This window comes from Trichosurus vulpecula, chromosome 1, assembly GCF_011100635.1.
Source record: "Trichosurus vulpecula isolate mTriVul1 chromosome 1, mTriVul1.pri, whole genome shotgun sequence".
Classification (NCBI taxonomy): Eukaryota; Metazoa; Chordata; class Mammalia; order Diprotodontia; family Phalangeridae; genus Trichosurus; species Trichosurus vulpecula.
In genome coordinates, this window is record NC_050573.1 from 358,027,536 (window position 1) to 358,048,887 (window position 21,352).

Sequence of the window (21,352 nt, forward strand, 5' to 3'; positions counted from 1 at the left end):
GAGGTTTTTTTTTTACATACTACTTAATTTTATTACTTTTCAGAAATACACTAGATCAAGATATATTTTCTAAAAGTTATTTTGTCACCTGTTAAGCTGCCAGATTTTAAAATCCCAGACCATTTGATGAGACAGATTGAAGGATGGAAACTTCCAATATCTAGGGAGAAAAAAAGAGATGCACAAAAGTGAAAATGCTTATAATGACTTGGCTTTCTCCATATCTGTTATACAGGCTTTCCCTTTTATATTTCTAGGAAGAAATGCTTTTAAGATGCTTTAGAGATCCATCACCCTCTATGCCACTCAGTTCTTAGTAGTGTGTATTGATTGATAACATAATGGTAGTAATAATTCTGTCTCATTAATGAGATTTTTTTGATTCAACTTTAAAAGCTGAAGAAGCTTTACAGCTCATAAAAGGAACTTTCAAGTCCTATTTCCTCATGAAAACTTATTCCAAATAGAGTGGTGATTGCCCACTCACCAAAAACAGCTTGATAGCATTTTCACTATGGTTTTCCAACCAAATTTTCAGACATACTAAACAAGCAGTTATAAAACAGGAAAAATACAGAGCTGTCATCTTGTTTCATAGAATGCTAGAAAGTGTTATATGTCTTCTAAGCTCTTTGTTGCGTCCTTCACGTTATAGATACTCAAAAAAGAAGACATCCAAAGTTGTGAATTTGCCACTCAGTCATTCCAGTTAGCATAGCTAGATCCCGAGTTTATGAGATTGGTTCAGGCCGATACAGTTTTTGAGGCACTGTTTAATTGCGTGTCATCCTGATTTTGGTGCTGTTAAAGTTCTAAATTCAAAACACTTGGAATTGTTAAAAGTTTGTTCAAGCTAGAAATGGACTATTTTACAACCAGTAGAATTGTAAAAGGAAGAATAAGTAGGCAGGGCAATGCATGGGGTAAGAAGAGATGGGTTGAGGATGGGAGAGCACAAAATGAACATTAGAAAAAGAAAGAAGGAAGGAAACAAAGAGGGAGGAAAAATAAGAGAAACAAAGCAAATTTCACCAATTGCTGAACACGTTTTAATGAGTACTGATAATGTTTTGAAGCTTACAGAAAAAATACACTTAAAATATTAAAATCCTTTGTTCAAATTCAGTCATTATCTAATTATCCTAAAATTAACCAGCATTATTCAAAGACTCAGTATTCTGGCTAATAGTATTTTCTGCTTGCCAGAAGGTTTTTTAATTCCCTAGAATGAGGCCTACTTCCCTCTTTTCAAAGAAAAAAAAATTATTCAGCACCCCCCCATTGAAATGTACTTTCTTCAAGCCTTTAACAGTTTTTTTAAAATTTGCATCATTTCAAAAAAATATATAAACCTTTTTAAAATAATGCATCTTAAATTTAATAATTTATTATAGATTTGTGGGTTTTTGCACTGAAATTTTGTTTTTGTTTTTTTTTAATTTGACCTATTTCAGTTTTTTTTTTCCCAAGGGGGTAAGGCAGGGCAATTGGGGGTAAATGACTTCCCCAAGGTCACACAGCTAGTAAGTGTGTCGATGTCTGAGGCTGGATTTGAACTCAGGTACTCCTGACTACAGGGCCGGTGCTCTACTCACTGCGCCACCTAGCTGCCCCTTGCACTGAAATTTTGATGACACAATATTGCGTCATGTAACTGTATAGTATTATATTGTAAATGACTGTTATTAAAAAGCCATTATTACCTGCAACCCTGAGTATTATTGTTAAATACTGTTAATTATGTTAAAAGAGGCTTAACTATGGAATTAAATGTATTTTTCTACCCATGTGAAAGACATATACAACAATATAATTGTGGCCATTCAGGATGAAGCCATAAGTTTATATCTGAAAATATGTTACTCCATAATGATTTATAACTGTAGTGAATGCAAAAATATACATACATCTGCTTCCTGTACTGTTTCATCACAGATCTTGCTGTTTGGGGTTGACATCAAAAGTCTGACCATCCATAATAGACACTGAAGAAATTTTATAGGTCATCTAGCTTAACCTCCCGCCCTAATGGAGATGTAGCCTCTGTCTGAACATTTACAGGAATGTGGAACTCATTTTTTCACACAATAGCCTATTCCATTTTGGCATAGTTTTACTTATTAGACTCTATTATTAGAGTCCAGTTTCATCTACCTATAATGTTTATCCATTGGTCCTACTCCTGCCCTCTGTTAGATACATAGAATAAATTTATTGTTTCACTTACATAACATTTTTAAAATAATATTTTCCTTTTCCCCCAGTTACATGTAAAAACAAATTTTAACCCTTGTGGTTTTTTTAAGTTTTGAGTTCCAAATTCTAATTCTCTCTTCCTCCCCACCCCCCTCCCCAAGATGGTAAGCTATCCGATATAGGTTATACATGTGCAGTCATCTTACATAATATATCAAATATTTAAATATAGCTATTATACTCCCCTTAAATTTTCTCTTCTCAAGGGTAAATATTTCCTCTTTCACCCAACATCCTTATATCGTGCACTTTCCCTGGTTATTGTTATCTTCAGGATAAACTCTAATACAGATCACTATAATTTGGATACTGTAGTTATATGGAAAGCATATAACTCTAGATTATGCTGGAGGTTGGGGCCATTTGTGCCACTGATGACTCACTAATTTTATAATCAGCTAAACCCCTGGATCTTTCTGACATCCCACCATTGTTTTATTGCACTTAAATCAGCAATTCAATTAAGAAAAATTAAGCACCTACTGTTTGCTGGGGTCTGTGCTGGGCCCTGGGTATACCAAAGCCAAACTGAAACAGTTCATACCTACCGCTGTTCAATTTCATTTATACCAGTTGTCATCATAATTTCTAACCTGTTGAATTCTTTTTGAACCTCACTTCTTTCCTATATTACATTAGCTCTCTCCCAGCTTTGCCGTCTACAAATTTTAATAAGCCTGTCTGTCATACCTTCAGCCTGAGGAAACTAAAGTTTCCTCCTCTTCACTCTTGCAATGATAACACTTATACTGTTATAGCTCACTGTAATTTGGATACTGTAGTTATATGAAAAGCATGTAACTCTAGATTATGCTAGAGTTTGGGGCAGTCTAATAACTCCATTACAAAAGAAAGTGAAGTGGGTTTTTTAATTTTTTTTTTAAAAGTCATGCTTGCCCTTACTCAGTGATCACTTTGTTCCCTAAATAGTAGTGAACTGTGCTTAATAGCACATTTTAGAATTTTGCTGAGTGGTGAAGCTTTTTGGTCTGTAATTCTCAGGACTTACTTTTTAGAAAATTAAGACGTCAGTCCACTCCTGGTTTTCTAACACGTCTCTCATTTGCCATGATTTCTCAGAGATAACTAATAGTGAATCACAGCTGTAAATTCTTCCATTGTGCTAGGCTGTGTTTCATCTAGGCATGGACCCTTGAACTCGTTTAATAAAGAGTGGGCCACTAAGAAGGACTGAATTCAAATTCCATCCAAGACGCTCTCCAACTGCATAACCCTGGGGAAATGATTTAAGATGGGAGCAACAATAGCCACCTTGAAGGGTTGTCATGAGGATCAAAAAAGAAAACGCATGTAAAGCACTTTGCAAACTTTAAAACTGCTAAATAATAAAAACTGCTATTAGATGAGGATGATGATGATGAGAATGAGGAGGCTGCTGCTGCTGCTGCTCTCATCTTAGATGAGTTCCCTAGGAAAACTTTTAATGAGACTTTGTGTAGGCAGGTTGATGGTGCATTGGAAAGATTCCTGGATCTTGAGTTAGGAAGACCTGAATTCTAATCTGGCCTCAAACACTAGCTGTGTGACCTGGAGCAAGTCAGTTATCTTCTGTTCACCCCAGTTTCCTCAACTGTAAAATAGGAATAATAAAAGCACCTATCATATAAGGTTGTTGTGAGGATCAAATGAGATAATATTTTAAGGTGCCCACGACTAAGTCCATTTCCCCAAACCAGTGGCTAACTCAGCTATTTAGTGACTTCTTAAAACATCTAGATTCTCAGATTTTAGTTTATTTACATTTTTAAAAAACTGAATATTTTGACAAAGTATATGAAAAGCTACTTTGAGCTATTTTGGGAAGTTGAATGTATTGGGTTTTTGTTTGTATGCTTTTCAAAAATTATTTGGAATTTTAGGATATGTTGTCTGTTAGTTAATAATACTGTTATCTCACCAAACAAAATTACATTATTTCTAGTAACTCAATTATAATTTAGATTTCATTTTTGTGGTACCTTCCTAAAATAAGAGCACCTAATACAATGTCTGGCATATAATACATGCTTGATAAACACTTGTTGTTTGTTTGACTATAAGACAAGAATTCAATTCAACAAACATTTTTAACCACTAAATACAAGGCACTGTTCTAGATGCTGAAAAGTCAAAGAAAGGGAAAACAATACCAACCCTCAAGAGCTTATGGTCTACTTGTCGGTGTCTTCAGGAACAGTGTTTTATGCAACTTTTCTATCTTTCACAATACCTTGTGTAGTTCTTTGCACATAGGTAATGACTTTTTGTTTTTCCTCAAAGATCATATTCTCCAGTTTTAGAAATTGGGAAGAAGTGAATTTCATTACAATTTTAAATTTTCACAGAGGGTCATATCAATGTTTTCACTACCGATGTTGGTGCTTTTTAAGTCCACTTTTAAGTATTCCTATGAGCTTTCTGCTCATGCCTGTCGGATAATACTTCCCTGTGGACAGTTCCTCTTAGGAATATTCTTCTAATAGACTTTATTTTTGTGATTACCATTTCATGAGTAATTAAAAATATTCATTTATAATTGATTTATTATAAAGGTAAGTGTGTTTTCAGTGTTGCTGATATGCACACGTTCAGGATCTTTTTACCTCTCTTCTACTATACCTCTGTAGATCCAAGGGTTGGCCAATTTTTGTTGGTCTAGTAATGTAACCATATAATAACTATTGCCCCATTAACTCTTAAATCTTTATTCCATTTGTAGTTGCTTACTTTATTGGATATGTGTTTGTTTCTTTTGTGGTTCTACATGGACTTTTAGAATCTCTCTTTTTCTTATATTTTGAGACCAATGACAAAGTAATCCTCTAGCTCCCCAATAACACCCTGACTCAAAATGGTACATTGCTGTACATAATTCATATAACTTCTTTGCAGCTCTGATAAAGTATATACGACCAGTATTTGTATCCCGATCTGACCAGGATTCTCGAAGGAAAACTGTTGAAGAAATTAAAAGACGTGCACAGTCTAATGGCAAATGGCCACAGGTAACTCAGCATCTTGTTCATATTTTGAAGGACACTGTCTCTGAAAAGTGTTAAAATTTAAATGAGAATGGATCAAGGAGCCAGAGCATTTCCTGCATAGATATCCTGTGAAATCAGGATTATTTAGAATTGCAATTAAATTCAATGCTTTTTGGTTGTCTTAACAAATTTTAGAAGCATATGTTCTAGAAGTTTAGTATTTCAGAAGATCTGTGACTTTAGCAGCATGGGTATTCCTTCCACTGATGCAGATCACAGCCTTTCTATACCTTAGTTTTGTAAGTTGCTATGGCCAAAAATAATAATTATTCAGTGGCCAGTCTTCTTGCATAATTTGCTAACTGGCTTTGGAGAAAATTCTAGATGAAGAGTTCCATAAATACTTTCCACAATGGTAACATAGGTTCCCAGAGTTTTTACTTTTTTCTTGTTATGGTTTCAATTGTCATCTTTATGTGGTTCTTTTAAAATGTTATTAAAAATCTCTTCAGGTTTTGCTGCCTTCCAGACTGAAATGAATCCCTAAGATTATTTTCAAATTTGAAATTAGATTCTGGTTAATTAATTAATTTCTGGTACAATACAGAGTGATATAATTTAAGAAGAATCACATTTAGATTTCTCTTATTTGGGATGCTTCCAACTTTTAATGATACTATCACTTAACGTAAAAGTGTGCGTTGCATGCATGCACTAGTATTTACATTGTGGTTTTTTACTCCTTTTTTTTAGCTGGACACTATTAAAATGTTGCAAAATATTTGGATAATGGAATGCTTTGAAAACTATATTCAGTATTATTTCATGTGAATTCTAAAGCATATATTGTATAATGTCAGATTTTCTTTTTACTCCAAGATAATGATATTCCCAGAAGGAACTTGCACTAACAGGACCTGCCTCATTACCTTCAAAGCTGGTAGGCATTATCTTCTATTTTTAAATGGTATTTTTTTCTCCTTTGGAAAGATATGTCTATTCTCAAATGTTGGTTCATATGGTGTCATACTCTTTAACTATTTTATTGAAGATTTTCCATTTTAAAAGTATTATTTTTACAATATAATTGAATAAATGAAAATATCATCTTATATCCTGACAGGTACTTAATCATCTTAGAAATATTACTAAGCTGAGCCACATGGTGAAATTTGGTTTAAGAATTGCATCCTATGTAAGGAGCTGAGAAGGATGGGATTATATTGTGTGTATGTGTATGTGTGTATGATTATTGAATTTTTAAATTTCTTTTTACTGTAGTTGTATGCAGTAGGCCCTTGAAAGTAGAACCTATTTAAAGCCATATTACTCTTATGTTATTTTTTTTTAAAAAGGTCAAAGTTACATATTCAGTGTTTCAATCTACAACAGGCTTCTGATTTGGTCTTACTACTTCATGAATCAGTACTTGCTCATTAGTAATAGTAGAGCACTTTTCTATATAAAATGTAAAGAAGTATGCATTACTATTAGATGCTTATGTACCTACTATTTGACATAATATTGTATAAATAGTAGTCTATATATGAATTAGGATTCCATTGGGTTTTTACCAGATACCCACACAACTCACAGTAGTGTAAATTGAACCTATTATTATGAAGACATTTTAAAAGCCAGTGTTATGTGTAAACCCCAAGCCTTTAATGTTCTAAATATTTTTCATGCTGCACCTTAGAAATAAAACTCTTTGAGCTAAATTGTGTGCAGTTGATTCTAGCACATTATTGTATCCAGATAGCTTTAAAGATCTACGTTGCTATAGATTCTCATAAAGACCACGCACATGTAAACCCATATGTATACACATATGCATATGTGTATATACATAAAGTAACAAATGTGGCACACACATATATATGTATTTATTATATGTATGTGTGTATGCACATACACATACATCACAAGTCATTTTACTCTATATATCTAAGTTTTCTCATTTATTGAATGAGAGGATTGCATTAGATGATCCCAAAGTTCCTTACAACTTTAAATCCACTATAACTACATATATAGATTTGTCTCATGTTCTTGTGCCTGTCAGAACAGTTTGTCCATTTCTAGCTGGATTAGTTTAGTCAGTGAACAAATCAGTTCCACAAAAGTATCTCTCACCGACATCATTGAAGTCTATTGTTTTAAATGTTCACTAAACAGTTTAGAAATGTCTTCTACCCTGTTTCTATAGTTTACTTATTCTCATACTTATATTACTTTTGCTTAAGTATGAATAATTTAAAATATATCACTCTGAACCCTCAATCTTAGTTCACAGAACAATTTTATTACTTGCCTACCCTAACTAAAGCTTGTCTAGATTTGGCTAGAATAAACTTCCAGAAGCATTTAAATAAACACTCAAAGCTAATTAATTACTGAAAAAGAAGATCTGTGGACACCACTGATAGACTAATATTTTGTAATAGCCTGTATGCTACGTTTTGATTGTAGTCATACACAGATAAGCAGGAAGAAGTAACCCTATGACATAATAGCTAAAATGGAAATTGAGATAATCTTTTAAAAATTACTAATTGTTCAACCTATAATTTCTTATAATTAGGGCATTTTGCTAGTAGCCATTTAGCAATTTTAGAAACACATGTAAAACAACCTTCAACTTGGTATAGTAGGTACAAATCCATTTATTATAAGAAAGATGCTATCTAATTGAAGAGGCATTATATAACACATAATTTAATACTGCCCTATCTCTTATAAAAGAGGCTGTATCTTTTCAGTCATGGAACTCAGATGCTCATTTTTGGTTTCAGAGATGAGCTGATTACAAAGAACCAATTGACTTTTAGTACCTTATAGAATATTCTTTGCTTTTAAAAAGAAGTTAAGTTAGATTTTGAAAGGAAGTATAGCTGACTTACAGGAAGAAAAAAAAATTTGCCAAATATGAGCAAGAGGGGAAAAAGGTTTTACTGCCTATATTCCATGTTAGGCATATAGGTGGTATCCAGCATTTTCTTTTTCCTTGAAATGACTCCAGAGGCAGTAGAGCGTAATGGATAGAATTCTAGACTTGGAGGCAGGAAGAACTAGATTTGAAACCTGCTTCAAATGCTTGCTAGCTGTGTAACTTTGAGTGAGTCATTCAACCTCTCACAAGTTTTCTTATCTATAAAATACAGGTGCTAACACCTATAGCTGTTACTTTACAGGGTTATTATCAGGACCAAGTGTGGTGATATATGTAAAGTGTTTTGCAAACCTTAAAGTTCTAAGTATATCAGCTATTAACGAATTTAATTCAGGTGGCCTGAAAAAAAAAAACAGACGTTGTAGATACTGGGTCTATGATAATTTAAATACTGAGTTCTTAATTGCACTTATTGAAGCACTTTCTAGGTGCTGAGGATTCAAAGACAAAAAAGAAATAGTTTATATTATATGGAGAGGTCTTTGTTAATGGTTCAAACCGTCATCCAGTAAAAGTCAAGTAGCATTCTATTTTAAGTCAATAAGAAGATAAGCCAGGTGATTAAGAAGCTTAGTCATGTTGAAAGCTAAATAAAGAGCTTTGACTTTTTTTGGAATGATTTATTTTAAAGTATCTTTAATTTGTTCATATTTTCTTGTAATGTACCAATGCAGGGACGTGGTAGGGAAAATCCAGAGTCAAGAATGCAGCCCAGAGAGTAAGACATGGCTGGCCCAAGTGTCCTTCTTAAAAGTGGAGATTGAAGGAGAAACCAGCTAATGAGAGAGAGAGAGGCTACAGGGACAGATGATACTTCCAATATGAAAAATCCAGAGGCATAGTGAAATTTTAGGGTGAAGAGCTTCCTGGGACATGGCAGAGAAAGTCTAGAAAGTCAGGAGTATAGCCTAGAGTGGAATGTACGTAGTAGAATGTAAGCTTTGAAGGCAGGAGCTGTTTTACTTTTGACTGTGTTCCTGCCATCTAGCACAGTGCTCTACGTGTAATAGGAGTTTAAATGCTTGTTAAATGAATTATAGCTATTACAGATTTAGAAGGGTGGGGTGTCAGGGAATTCTTTGTGGGAGAGAAGTGCATTTCAGTTGACTTTTAAAAAATGGCTAGAAATAACAAGGCTTAAAGGGAGGAAGGAGTCCAGTCAGAGGGAAGAGTGAAGATAAGTATAGTTGAAAGATGATGGCGTGTGATGCATTTAGGCAGTAGATCAATTTAGCTGCAAGGTAGATGGTAATATAGTAATAGTAGCTAGGATTTATATGGTGCTTTGTTTTGCAAAGCACTTTACAAATATAATCTCATTTTATCCTCACGGCAACCCTGTGAAGTAGAGGTTCTTATTATCCTGATTTTACAAATGAGGAAATGGAGGCAGACAGAGTCTAAGTCACTTACCCGGGGTCACTCAGCTAAGTGTCTGAGGCAAAATTTGAACTCTGCTCTTCTCAGCTCCAGGTCCAACACTAATCCACTGTGCCATTTTGCTGCCTCTCTTATGAAATGAAGCTTGAATGGCATTGTACTGCAGGAAATTTTGAATATCAGGCGAAGATATCTGAACTTTACTTGGGAGGCAGTAGGGAACCACTTTATATTTTTGAGCAGAGCAGTAATAGGACCATCTATAACTTTAAGAACATTATGCTGGCAGTGATATGAAAAATGGATTAGAGAGGGGAAGAATAGAAGTAAGAGGATCTATTAAGAGACTGTAGTATTAGTCCAGTGGGTGATAATTAAGGCCACTGAAGTGGTAGCAATGAAAACAAACAGGAAGGCATGGCTGGTAGAGATATTATAGAAGTGGAATCAGTAGAACTTGGTAACTGATTCCATATGAGCAGTGATACAAAGCAAGAATCAAAGATAATTCCAAAGCTAAAAAATGAGGAATTTAACAAATGGTGGTGCCATGGACAGAAACAAGTTTGGCATAGATAAGCTTGATTTGGGGATGTGTCGAATTTGTGGCGGCAGTGGTTCATGCAGGTGGAAATACTGAAGGCAGCCTGAGATGTGGGGTCCGGAGCTCAGGAAAGAAGTTGAGCTTGAAGATAGATATTTAGGAGTCGTCCAAATAGAAGTGGCAACTAGAGACATCAGAGTGAATGAAATCGCCAACAAGAGAATATAAAGAGAGAAGAGAGCCAAAAAGAGAGAATGGAACAAGGCTCCAGAAAGCAAAATAAAGAACTAGATGCTGGAAGGGGCTCTTAGAAGTCATCTTGTTTAACTCCCTCATTTTATAGATTTTTTTTAGAAGCTCTAGGAGGTCAAGTGATATACACAGGTAGTATATATCAGAGGTTGAATTCAAAACCATGTCTTCTGACTCTTTCCCTGTACCATGCTGCCCAGAACAATGGAATGGGTTATGTGATGGATGAAGCAAGGAGGCATGGACCTGGGGATAAAGAAGAACTGATTAGATTAAGAAGGAGATATTGGATATATTGTTTGCAATGAAAGCCAGTCTAACAGGAGGTAGTTGGTGTGGCTGTGGCATGCCTTGTAGGCAGAATTTCCCTGGTGATGCACTTACAGAGTTACTGTACCTCAGATTTTGTAATAGAATTTGAAATTGTTTTAGGCAGTACCTCTGTGGAATCTCTCCCCCCTAGGATATTATTACTGCTTCCTTTACATGTTGGGCTTCTAGGCTCTGGGTGAGAGAGCAAAAGAGCTGAAATGGACAGCCATTCAAATGGGAATAAAGGGAAAAATAAAACTTGTTCCCAGCTACACCACTAAGTGTATACGTAAATAGAGACTCATGTTTCATTTCACAGAAACTTCTTCGCTGTGTGTGTCTTTTTTTTTCATGATGTCCTATTTTAATATGTAATATTTTTGTGCAAGACAGTCTCAATACTTAATGGAATTTGGAAGAAATTAAAAGCTGTTTTTAGGAGCTTACTGTTTAACTGGAGAGATGGGGTCAAAGCAGTATATGGAAATAAAAGAGAAATAGCAGAAGCATATTGAGGCATAGTGGCATTACTTAATTAGTTGTTCTGATGGAGAGAAGTATCAAAAAGCAGGTAAATCATTATGCTATTCCATTAGTGAAGAAACCGAGAGGAGAGTGTCTCCAAGAATTTCAAGCCCGAGCAGAGGTCACCGTTCTCATTCAGAGGGATGATTGTAAAGTGAGCAAAGAAGAAACTTTTTTGTCATTCCTTGCTATGCTACCTGAGTCAAGCCTAATGAGTCTCATATCACCTGTGGATGATCTTAAATACTAATCCACATGTAGACAAATGAGGTTTTTTGGAGTTTTGTTTTGTTTTACATAATGAAGGCAGAACCTAATGGCAATAAGAGTTGCATAAGTGAGTTTCTGGAACCAGGTGGAATGACCTTGGCTAGGTTTTATAAAGTTAGTGACCTATTTATTTGAGCACTGTTTCAGAGGAGGAAAAGAATATGTTTTGATGGAAGTATATCAAGAAGGCTTTCCAGGAGGTGCCATGTATGTAATGCCTAAAAAGAGCAAAGAACTGAAGATGTTTAGGGACAAGAAGAGATTACAAAGTATAAATAAGTAGGGATGCCATTATTTGCTACTGCCCTATAAGCATTCATAGCAATTTATGAGTTCAGGGTATGAAAAGGATCCTACAATACTGCATGGAATTCTTAGTAGTAGAATATAATATGGTAGTGTCATTTACTAAAGGTTTTGCCAATTCAAAAAGGCATGTGTGAACTCTGACTCATCAGATTGGCTAAGATAGCAGAAAAGGAGAATTACAAATGCTGGAGGGGATGTGAGAAAATAGGTGCGCTCACGCACTGTTGGTAGAGCTGTGAACTAGTCCAGCCACCCCGGAAACAATTGGAACTATGCCCAAAGGGCTATAAAACTATGCAGACTCTGACCCAACAATACCACTACTAGGTCTGTACCCCAAATTGATAAAAGGAAAAGGACCCAAATGTACAAAAATATTTATAGCAGCTCTTTTTTTGTGGTGGCAAAGAATTTGAAATTGAGGGGATGCTCATCAATTGGGGAATGGCTGAATGACTTGTGGTATATGATTGTGATGGAATACTGTTATGCTATAGGAAATGACAAGCAGGATGCTTTTAAAAAAATCTGGGAAGACATACAAACTGTTGCAAAGCAAAGTGAGCAGAACCTGCAGAACAATCAGCACAGTAATAGCAATATTGTAATGACAATCAACTGTGAAAGATTTAGTAATTTTGAGCAATACAATGATCTGTCACTGCTCCAAAGGACTCAGGGTATAAAATGCTATTTGCCTCTGCATAAAGAACTGATGGACTCAGAGTGCAGATTGAATCATATTTTTTTTCTTTTATTTTTCTTGTTTTTGTTTTTTTCAGAACTTGGCTAATATGGAAATATGTTTTGCAGGTGTATCATATTTCTTGCCTTGATGAGGGAGGGATAGGTGGAGGGGGAAAGAATTTGAAACTAAAAATAAAATTAATTTTTTTAAGAAGACATGTTTGTATAATATGAATGGGATACCCCAAATTCTGTAAAATGTTATAATTGAATAAGCTATGGATCCATATTAAAATCATAACTATCCCTCTTCCCTTATTGCCATTTGCTGATATTAAACAATACTATTTATGGCTTCATCCAAGTCACAGGTTAACAATTTCATTTTATTACATTAATAATCACTTGCACTTTTATAGAACTTTAAAGTTAGCTCAGTCTTTTATGGATATAATATTATTTGATCCTCACAAAAATGCTATAAGACACACACTGAAGGCATTGTCACCATTTTAAAGATAAGGAGACTGAAGCTCAGAAAGATTAGCTGAATCACCCAGCGTTATATAGTTAGTACGTTACAGAGGCAGGATTTGAAATCGGGTTTCTCCTAACTCCAAGACCAACACTCTTTCCAATAAACCACATTACCTACATTTGAAGTGTGTAGTTACTTCAGAAAGTGGCTTCTTTGAAAGATTTAAAAATACACAACTAACAATTAGTGTGATACAAAAGTATACTGGGAAAACAATACTTTCCCCTTCACCAGAGACCTTCAAATGGAGGTTGGATAGATAGCTACTTCTGGGATATGTTGTAAATTCTTTTAACGATATGCATTGGACAAATGGCCTCCTTATCTCAAAATACTCCTGAAATATCCCCTGCTCTTCTTTTTTTCCTGTCCCTTCTCCCTAGTTTTTTGTACATGTACTAATCTTCAAAGCTCTTGCTCAAGTCTCTCTCCTCTAGAAAGCTTTGCCCATTAAGAATCACTCTTTTCTCTGAAATCCTATTGCATATATTGTCCATACCATTGGGTACCTCCCTCCCCCCACCCCAGAGTTATATCTTGGGCCCTCTTCTTTTTCTTCACCACTTCAACTTCTGGTTATCTTATCAGCTACCATTAGTTCATTTGTCTTTAGACACTTGATTCCCCAATCTGTCTTAAAGAATTAACCAGCAAGCATTTATTAAGGCCCTACTATGTTCCAGAAACTGTACTGGGCCCTTAGGATATAGTGCCAAAAGTGAGATATGTCTTGCCTTCAATAAACATCAGTTCTATTAGGGAGACAACATGTATATATATAAGTATGCAAATCTTGTTTTACCTAAGTGGACCATTCCATAGATCTCTGCCTAATGTTATTTTTATGTAATACAAATTTGCCCCTACACATCCATTTCACTTAGTCTATATAACAAAGGCATACATAAAATAATACCTTTACACGAGTTATAAAATGTACTAAAATGCAGACATACTAAATACTGTACTGTGATAAGTGTGAGAATTATGAAATGAAAGGTAAAGCTAATGATAAAATGTGAACAGTACTGTAGTGGAGTTAACACAGGTATACAATATGTTACCCCTTCCCTACCCAGTGCACCTGGCCTTTCTCGCTGGTGATTGGCTAAACAATTTTTTTTTTATGAAGCTATCGAGACATATTTGGACAGTGGCACTTTTTTTTCCCCTCATATATCTGATGATCACAAGCAATATTATCCTCAACTAGTCTTTGAACTTTTAAAAATCTTGAAGTATTTAGATCTACCTTTTCATACAAGAAAAAAATTCACTCAAATGATGAAATGCTTCTGTCAGCCAACAAAGAAATACTTCTTTGTGAACCTTGGGTTGTGAAGCTTCCCTTTCTTCTTCTGTAATCTTTGTAGCTAGCAACTTAATCAGATCCTCATTTGACAGTCCTTCTCCATGAGACTCAATCAATTCTTCCTCATCATTCTCATCTGCTAACTCCAGTTCTTGTGATAATTTTGCATTGTTACTTCCTTCTTCAGATGTTTCATCTTTGTCAAATACATGAAAGTCAGGAACGAGCTGTGGGCACACTTTTTTCCAAATTCTCTTCATACATGTTTCTATTACATCTTCCCAAACCTTTCAGAATTCTTTACATAATGTTGAATTTGCATGATGCAAATTTATGTAAATCAACAACTTTCTGTGTACAGAATATATACAAAATTAATAAAAGGTAATTTGAGGAGGAAAATCACAACGCACTAAGTGAAGCAGGAAAGTTTTCATGTACCAAATGCTGCTTGAGCAGAGTCATGAAAGAGAAAAGAGAATTCTAAGAGGCATCAGTAAGGAGAGAGAACATTTCAAGTATAGGGGACTATCTATGCAAAGACACAGAAGTATCACCTATGAGGTGATTATGTGAAAAGTCTAATTTCACTAGATTGTAGAATGCAGGAATGGCAGGAATAATAAGACTGAAAAGACAAGTTGGGACTGCGTTGTGAATGGCTTTAGACAAACCAACATGATAGTTGTTCCTTGAGTTAATAGAAAGCTACTTTTTATTGAGTAGGGGAGTAACATAATTAGACCTGTGCTTTAGGAAAATTACTTTGGCAGCTAAGGAGAGGATTAATTGAAGCAGGGAAGAGATGTTAGGCAAGGAGAAAAATTAGGAGGCTCTTGTAATAATCCAAGTGAGAAATGTTAAAGGCCTAAACCAGTGCAGTTCCAGTCACATATCAGGAATTTCCTATTGGAAATCTGTAACAAAAGGGCCTGTACACTCCTCAAAATAGGTATTTACAAAAGAAAAGTCATCCCTCCCCCCCCCCCCCCCATAAAGCTGTCCCTGATCCAAAATTCCCTCTTTCTGTTGAAATCCTTCTAGTTGCCCAGATTTGGAGCCTTGTCATCATCCTCAACTTTTCCCCCTGCCTCACATTGAGACCCCTTAGCCAATCATTTGTCAACTCTTACTTATTCTACCCTTATAACACCTCTCACATTCATTTCCTTATTTCTACTCCCACAACCATCCTCACTCTAATTTAGGGTTCCATTATTTCTCAATTGTACTGTTTCAGCAACTGCTTGGATATTATTTTGGCTTTCAGTCTCTCCCTTGTCCAATCCATCCTCAACACAGCTACCAAAAATCTTCTCAAAAAATAAATCTGACCGTGTCACATCCTGCTCAAAAAGCCTTTAGTAGCTCCTTGTTATTTCTAGGATTAAACACAGTGTCCTCAGAATGCTATTAAAGCTCCTCATGATTGTTCCAACCATTCTAAAGAGCAATTTGGAACCATGCCCAAAGGGCTATCAAACTGTGCATAGCCTTGGATCCAGCAATAACACTACTGGGTCTGTATCCCAAAGAGATCATAAAAAAGAGAAAGGGACCTACATGTGCAAAAATATTTATAGCAGCTCTTTTTGTGGTAGCAAAGAATTGGAAATTGAAGGAATGCTTATCAATGGGAGAATGGCTGAACAAGTTGTGGCATGTGAATGCAATGGAATATTATTGTGTTATAAGAAATGATGAGCAAGAAGATTTCAGAAAAATCTGGACGGACTTACACGAACTGATGCTGAGTGAAGTGAGCAGAACCAAAAGAACATTGTACATAGTAATAGCAACATTGTGTGATGATCAACTATGATAGACTTAGCTCTTCTCAGCAATACAATGATCCAAGGAAAAAAAAATTCTATCCATATGCAGAGAAAGAACTATAGAGTCTGAATGCATATCAAAGCATACTGTTTTCACCTTTTTTTGTTTTTGTTTTTCATGGTTTTCCCTTTTGTTCTGTTTCTTCTTTCACAACATGACTAATGTGGAAATGTTTACATGATTGCATATGTATAACCTATATCAGATTGCTTGCCATCTTGGGGAAGGGGTTGGTGAGGGAGAATGGGATAAAAATATGGAAGTTTCATTTTAAAAAAAGAATGTTGAAAACTATCTTTACATGTAATTGGAAAAAATAAAATACTATTTACCTTCCCCGCTCCCCCCCAAAAAAAGCCTTTTGTGATCTGGCACCAGCATACCTTTCTAGGCTCACTTCATTTTGTTCTTCTTCATGAAGTATATGTTCCATTTAAACTCAAATATTTGCTGTTCTTCAAATTCAGTACTATTTCTTTTGTGCCTGTGCCTTTGAATAAATTATCTCCTATGTCTGAAATGTACTTACTCCTCACCTCTGCCTCTTAGATTCCCTAGCTTCCTTCACACTTCAGCTTGTGTTTCATCTCCTACATTAAGCCTTTTCTAGCCCCCTCGATTTATTAGAATTCTTCCCTTCTCAAATAATCATGCATATACTTAAATGTTTATAGGTTGTTTCCCCAATAGAACGTAAGCTTCTTGAGGACAGGGCCCATTTTTTTTTGAACATAGCATATGTTTAAGAAGTGCTTATTGGATTGAATGGTGTAGACATTTAATAATTGATAATGGTGATAAACTACCATCTTCCTTCCTTTGGCCTCAACTTGTACTTCATCTACTCCCTTTTTTTCTCATCTCCTATTTTTTATCCATTGCCTACTTTTTCCTACCCTTCTTCCTCCTCCCCTCCCAGTATTTTAAGTCCCTTGTTTACTCATTGTTTCCCTCTTCCCATTACAATTTAGAATTACTAATATATAATAAATAATATGTACATTATATATGTGTGTGTGTCTGTGTCTGTATAAGGTATGCTGTACCCTTAAATCCCCTTTTTATATGGAGTAGTTTAGTATTGAAATGGGCAAAACAAGTATTTTTCTGTGAAGAGAAAGTACAAAGGGAAAGATTTATATTAACTGTTGAAGGATTTGACATTGCCACAGTTATTAGATAAACATTTTTATACCAAAAAGGAGCAGGAAGAGAACTTGATTTTAATAAAAACTGTTAATATGTGTGTTTGGAAAAAACTGAGCTTTCAGATAGGATTTGAAACAGATTGAGACATAAAATGAACTATGATGTATTTATAAATGCTCAAATCACTTTGTGAATGATGCTTTGCTTGTGTGTAAATAGTATGATGTTTTAAGGAGGCAGAAAAATAACTTTTATTTATTTATTTATTTAAAATGAAGTAATACAAATACAAAGAAACAAATTCAAAGATACCCAAGAATGTATTGACTGCTTCAGAATTAGAACATATTATGATACCTCAGCTCATTCGCATAGTACTAACTTGTGATCGAGGAGGGCAAAATATGAGAGAGAGAAACATTTGGTGACTGAGGCATGATTTCAAAAGGATTGTTGATTTGATAGGGGAAATTGGAGGAAGTACATGCAGTTTTTTAAATGAAAGGTGATTCAGTAAGAGTCAAAAATCTCTCATTGAAGCCATTGACTAGAAGTAGGAACTAGGTATAGGCACCTGAGAGAAAAACCTGGAATAAAAACCTGGGGAGGTGGAATAATAAACTGTCGGAGCTGTGGCAATAGAAGCAGTCATCTGATGGAAGGCTTCGGGTAAATTATTCCTGACTTGGTAGGAGAGATAATTTACTTCATTGGTCAAGAGCCTCTGTGGTAGCTACTTATTGCCCTTCAGTACCACCTAGATTTAAAATGGGGTGAAACTTTTGATAAATTGCTCTCTGCTGCCACCTCTGGCTTGAGAAGGAAAACCAGACGGGGCTTTGCAAATGCTTTAGTATCCTGGTGATTTGGCTAGGTTGTTTTGCCTAACTTTAAGAGTTAACCTGAGTTGTCTTGCTATTAGTTCCATTCTAATTGGACATCATAGCATCTGGATGCATGAATAACTGGCTTGGCTGCTATATGTAGCCCAAGGATAGCTACTCTGATAAGCTTTCTAATTTTCTGGCTTAAGGAGAACTGTTGTATACGTTAAGAGGTAAAACTTTCTAAAGGCACCTTTAAGTGTGATGTTGAATTGCAAGAACTTGTAAATGTTATGTTCGAGTAGAGAAGAGAGGAGAAAACAATTTGTCCAGATAAAGAGTGGGGAAGAGCCACTCAGTAGGTAAACAGTGGTGAACAGCCAATCAGTGTGCTAAGAAGCAATTTTTTTGTAGTATGCATGTTCCTGAATGGACTAATGGCATCAAATCCAGTAGTCCAGAGTTGTGATTTACCCTAAGCATATGGGTCTTCCTCTCTGATGTGCTTCCCTGACAGGTTTCTACGTATATGCCCACTCTTCACCATAGACAATGAATGTATTGGTTAGAGAGTGTGATTCAGGTTTATATGTATAAAATTTCTATGCTGACTTAAATATCCACTATGTTCTTATTTCTTTCATCTTTTTGTTAAATAAATGGTTATGTTAAAGATCTAAAACTATTATTATTGTAAACATCTGGTTGTATAAAGATTATGTGTACTATGTGAGTGTACCTGTGTGAGTCACTGGTTATGTAGATATTTCTATCTACAAATGCTTCAGATGGGTGATCAAAAGCTGGAGTGGTGAGTAGAAGTATATTTTCCCTTAACAAGGTTACCCCTAGCACCCTGAGAGAATGTGAATATAACTATATTTCTTTTAGAATTTAGACCTGCCAGGGCAAGGGCAGGTTGGAGTGAACAAGCCAAATCAGAGAATAGTGGGCACTTTGTAGTAATGGTACACCAGAGTGAGAAGTGTGAGATCCTTGTCCTTGTGGTTGTCTATACCCACTGTGACTACTGTATTCCTATTACATGCATGTAGTGGAAGATAAAGGAGCACGTAGAAAGAGATTTGTGATCACACAAATGCACTGTTAACGGAGATATGAATGGTTCCAGCCCTTCTAAAAAGGAATTTGTTCCTATGTCCCCAAAGTCACTAAACTGTTTATACTCTTTGACTACTTCTAGGCATATACTCCCAACCAGATGAAAGAAAGAGAAAAAGGACCTGTATGGGCAAAGTATGTATCAGCTCTCAAAAAAAAACCAAACAAACTATAAACTAAGAGGATACCCACAAATTGAGGAATGGCTGAACAAAATAGCATATATTAATGTAATAGAATATTATCGTTTTATAATAAATGATGACATTTCAGAGAAAACTGTGAAGATCTCTATGAACTTGATACAGAGAAAAGTGAGCAGAATTGGGAGAAAAAAATATAAATGCCAACTCATAATGAAAATCTTTGAAAGACTAAAACTTATCAAAGCAATGACAAACCACAGTGCCAGAGGACCAAAGATGAAGCATGCTACATACACCTCCTACCTAAGAGGCTATAAACTTAAAATGCAGAATGAGAAATAGAATTTTAGACTGGCCCATGTGGGAATTTGTTTTGTTTGACTATGTATATTTGTTATGAGGGTTTCCTTTTTCCTTCTTTTTATTTATTGTTTTTAGTGGTTGGTGAAGTGGGAGGGAGACAAAATAAATGCTTATTAATTGGAAAAGTAAAAAAAAAATAATTAACTGTGAAAACTTTGCATACTATCATGACCACAAACATCGTTGCTAGAATAAGAAAGCTTTTTCTTTATGAGTTCAATCAGTTCACTGGAGAACACTTGTTACGCCTCCCAGAAATGAAAATTAATTTGTAGAAATTTCATTTAATGCCTTTAGCTTTACCTTTGACTTTATGTTCTTGAGCAATTCCCTCTTCTCATTTCAAAAATCTATGTATCGATATTTGTGTATTTGAATAAAATGTTTCCTCCTTATATTTTATAATTTGAACATCAGAGAGCTGAGCTTAAATGCAGATGACCTTTTTTGATAGACTAATCTGGGAGTGCTTGAAATTTAATCCTGTTACAAATGTAAAGCTAAAGGGCTGTTACCAGGCACAAAAGCCTCCATCTTCAGGAAGTGAAACATATAGTAGCCTCATTACCAGTATAATCTCATCTTGCTGACACATTGCTTTTTCTTAAAAAACAACAGCCTACATCTAGAAGGTTTATAGCAATAATAAAGCTGCTTACACTTATAAAGTGCTTTCTGTTACTAATATTCTGTGTCACACATCTTATCTGATCACTATATTCTTCAATATCCAAATTTTCTTTCTTTCTTTTTTTTTTGACTTTACCGTTTCTCAATTAGAGGAAGCATGTTTTACTCCTCTATGGGAATTTGTGCCTAAGTTGTCACATGCTCAATTCACTTTTCATTCTTAGCATGAGAAATAATCTGATTTTGCTTATAAGTCATATTACTTAGTTCCTAAGGTATATACGTATTTCTCTGGTGAATTTTTCAGTATTCTTGAGAAAAATTATGCTTTAAAGTTGTTGGGATAGCATCATAAAAATAAGACTGGAATGGGAGTTCAGACTTGGATTCCCATCCCAGATCAGTCATTGAATTGGGTGGTATTGATCAAGTAACCTAACCTTTCCATTTTCCTATTTCCTCAGCTGAAAAATTAGGGAATTGGATTAGATGACCCCTGTGTTCTCATCTATGTCAGTGCTTTTTAACTTTATCTCTTAGTTATCTTGTCATCACCAATGACAGAGGAACTACCACATTTGGATCTTAGCATCACAGTCCCCCATGTGCTTTGTCTATAAATGGAACTTTATGGAAAGAGTGACTGTACTAGACTAGGTAAGCATTGAGAAAATCTGTGATGGAAGGCATACAATACTGAAAGTAATGAGGAGTTATTTTACAATATCTGTTAGGGAGGGGTAGACATAAAAAGAATGGGAATCATAAATTGTATTAGTATTTTAAAAAGAACAACATCAATAACTGCCAATTCACATGTCTTATTTTTTACTTTTATGCTATCTTTATGAAAATGATCTATACTACACTGGGTATATCATAGATGAAAATATGAAAAGAGAATAGGAATCTCAAATTATTCTCTACAGTGGACCAGATCTCTGAAGTTACAGTTGATTT

The 21,352-nt window shown here is 35.1% G+C and overlaps 1 protein-coding gene across 1 annotated transcript in view; it reads left to right on the plus strand.

Annotated features, from left to right (window-relative positions):
* LPCAT1 (lysophosphatidylcholine acyltransferase 1) overlaps positions 1-21,352 on the plus strand; it is a 156,340-nt gene that overhangs the window by 75,851 nt on the left and 59,137 nt on the right. Inside the window, exons 4-5 of the mRNA XM_036741729.1 lie at positions 5,149-5,261; positions 6,120-6,180. Coding sequence (XP_036597624.1) covers positions 5,149-5,261; positions 6,120-6,180 — 174 coding nt within the window. The remainder of the gene's footprint in view (positions 1-5,148; positions 5,262-6,119; positions 6,181-21,352) is intronic.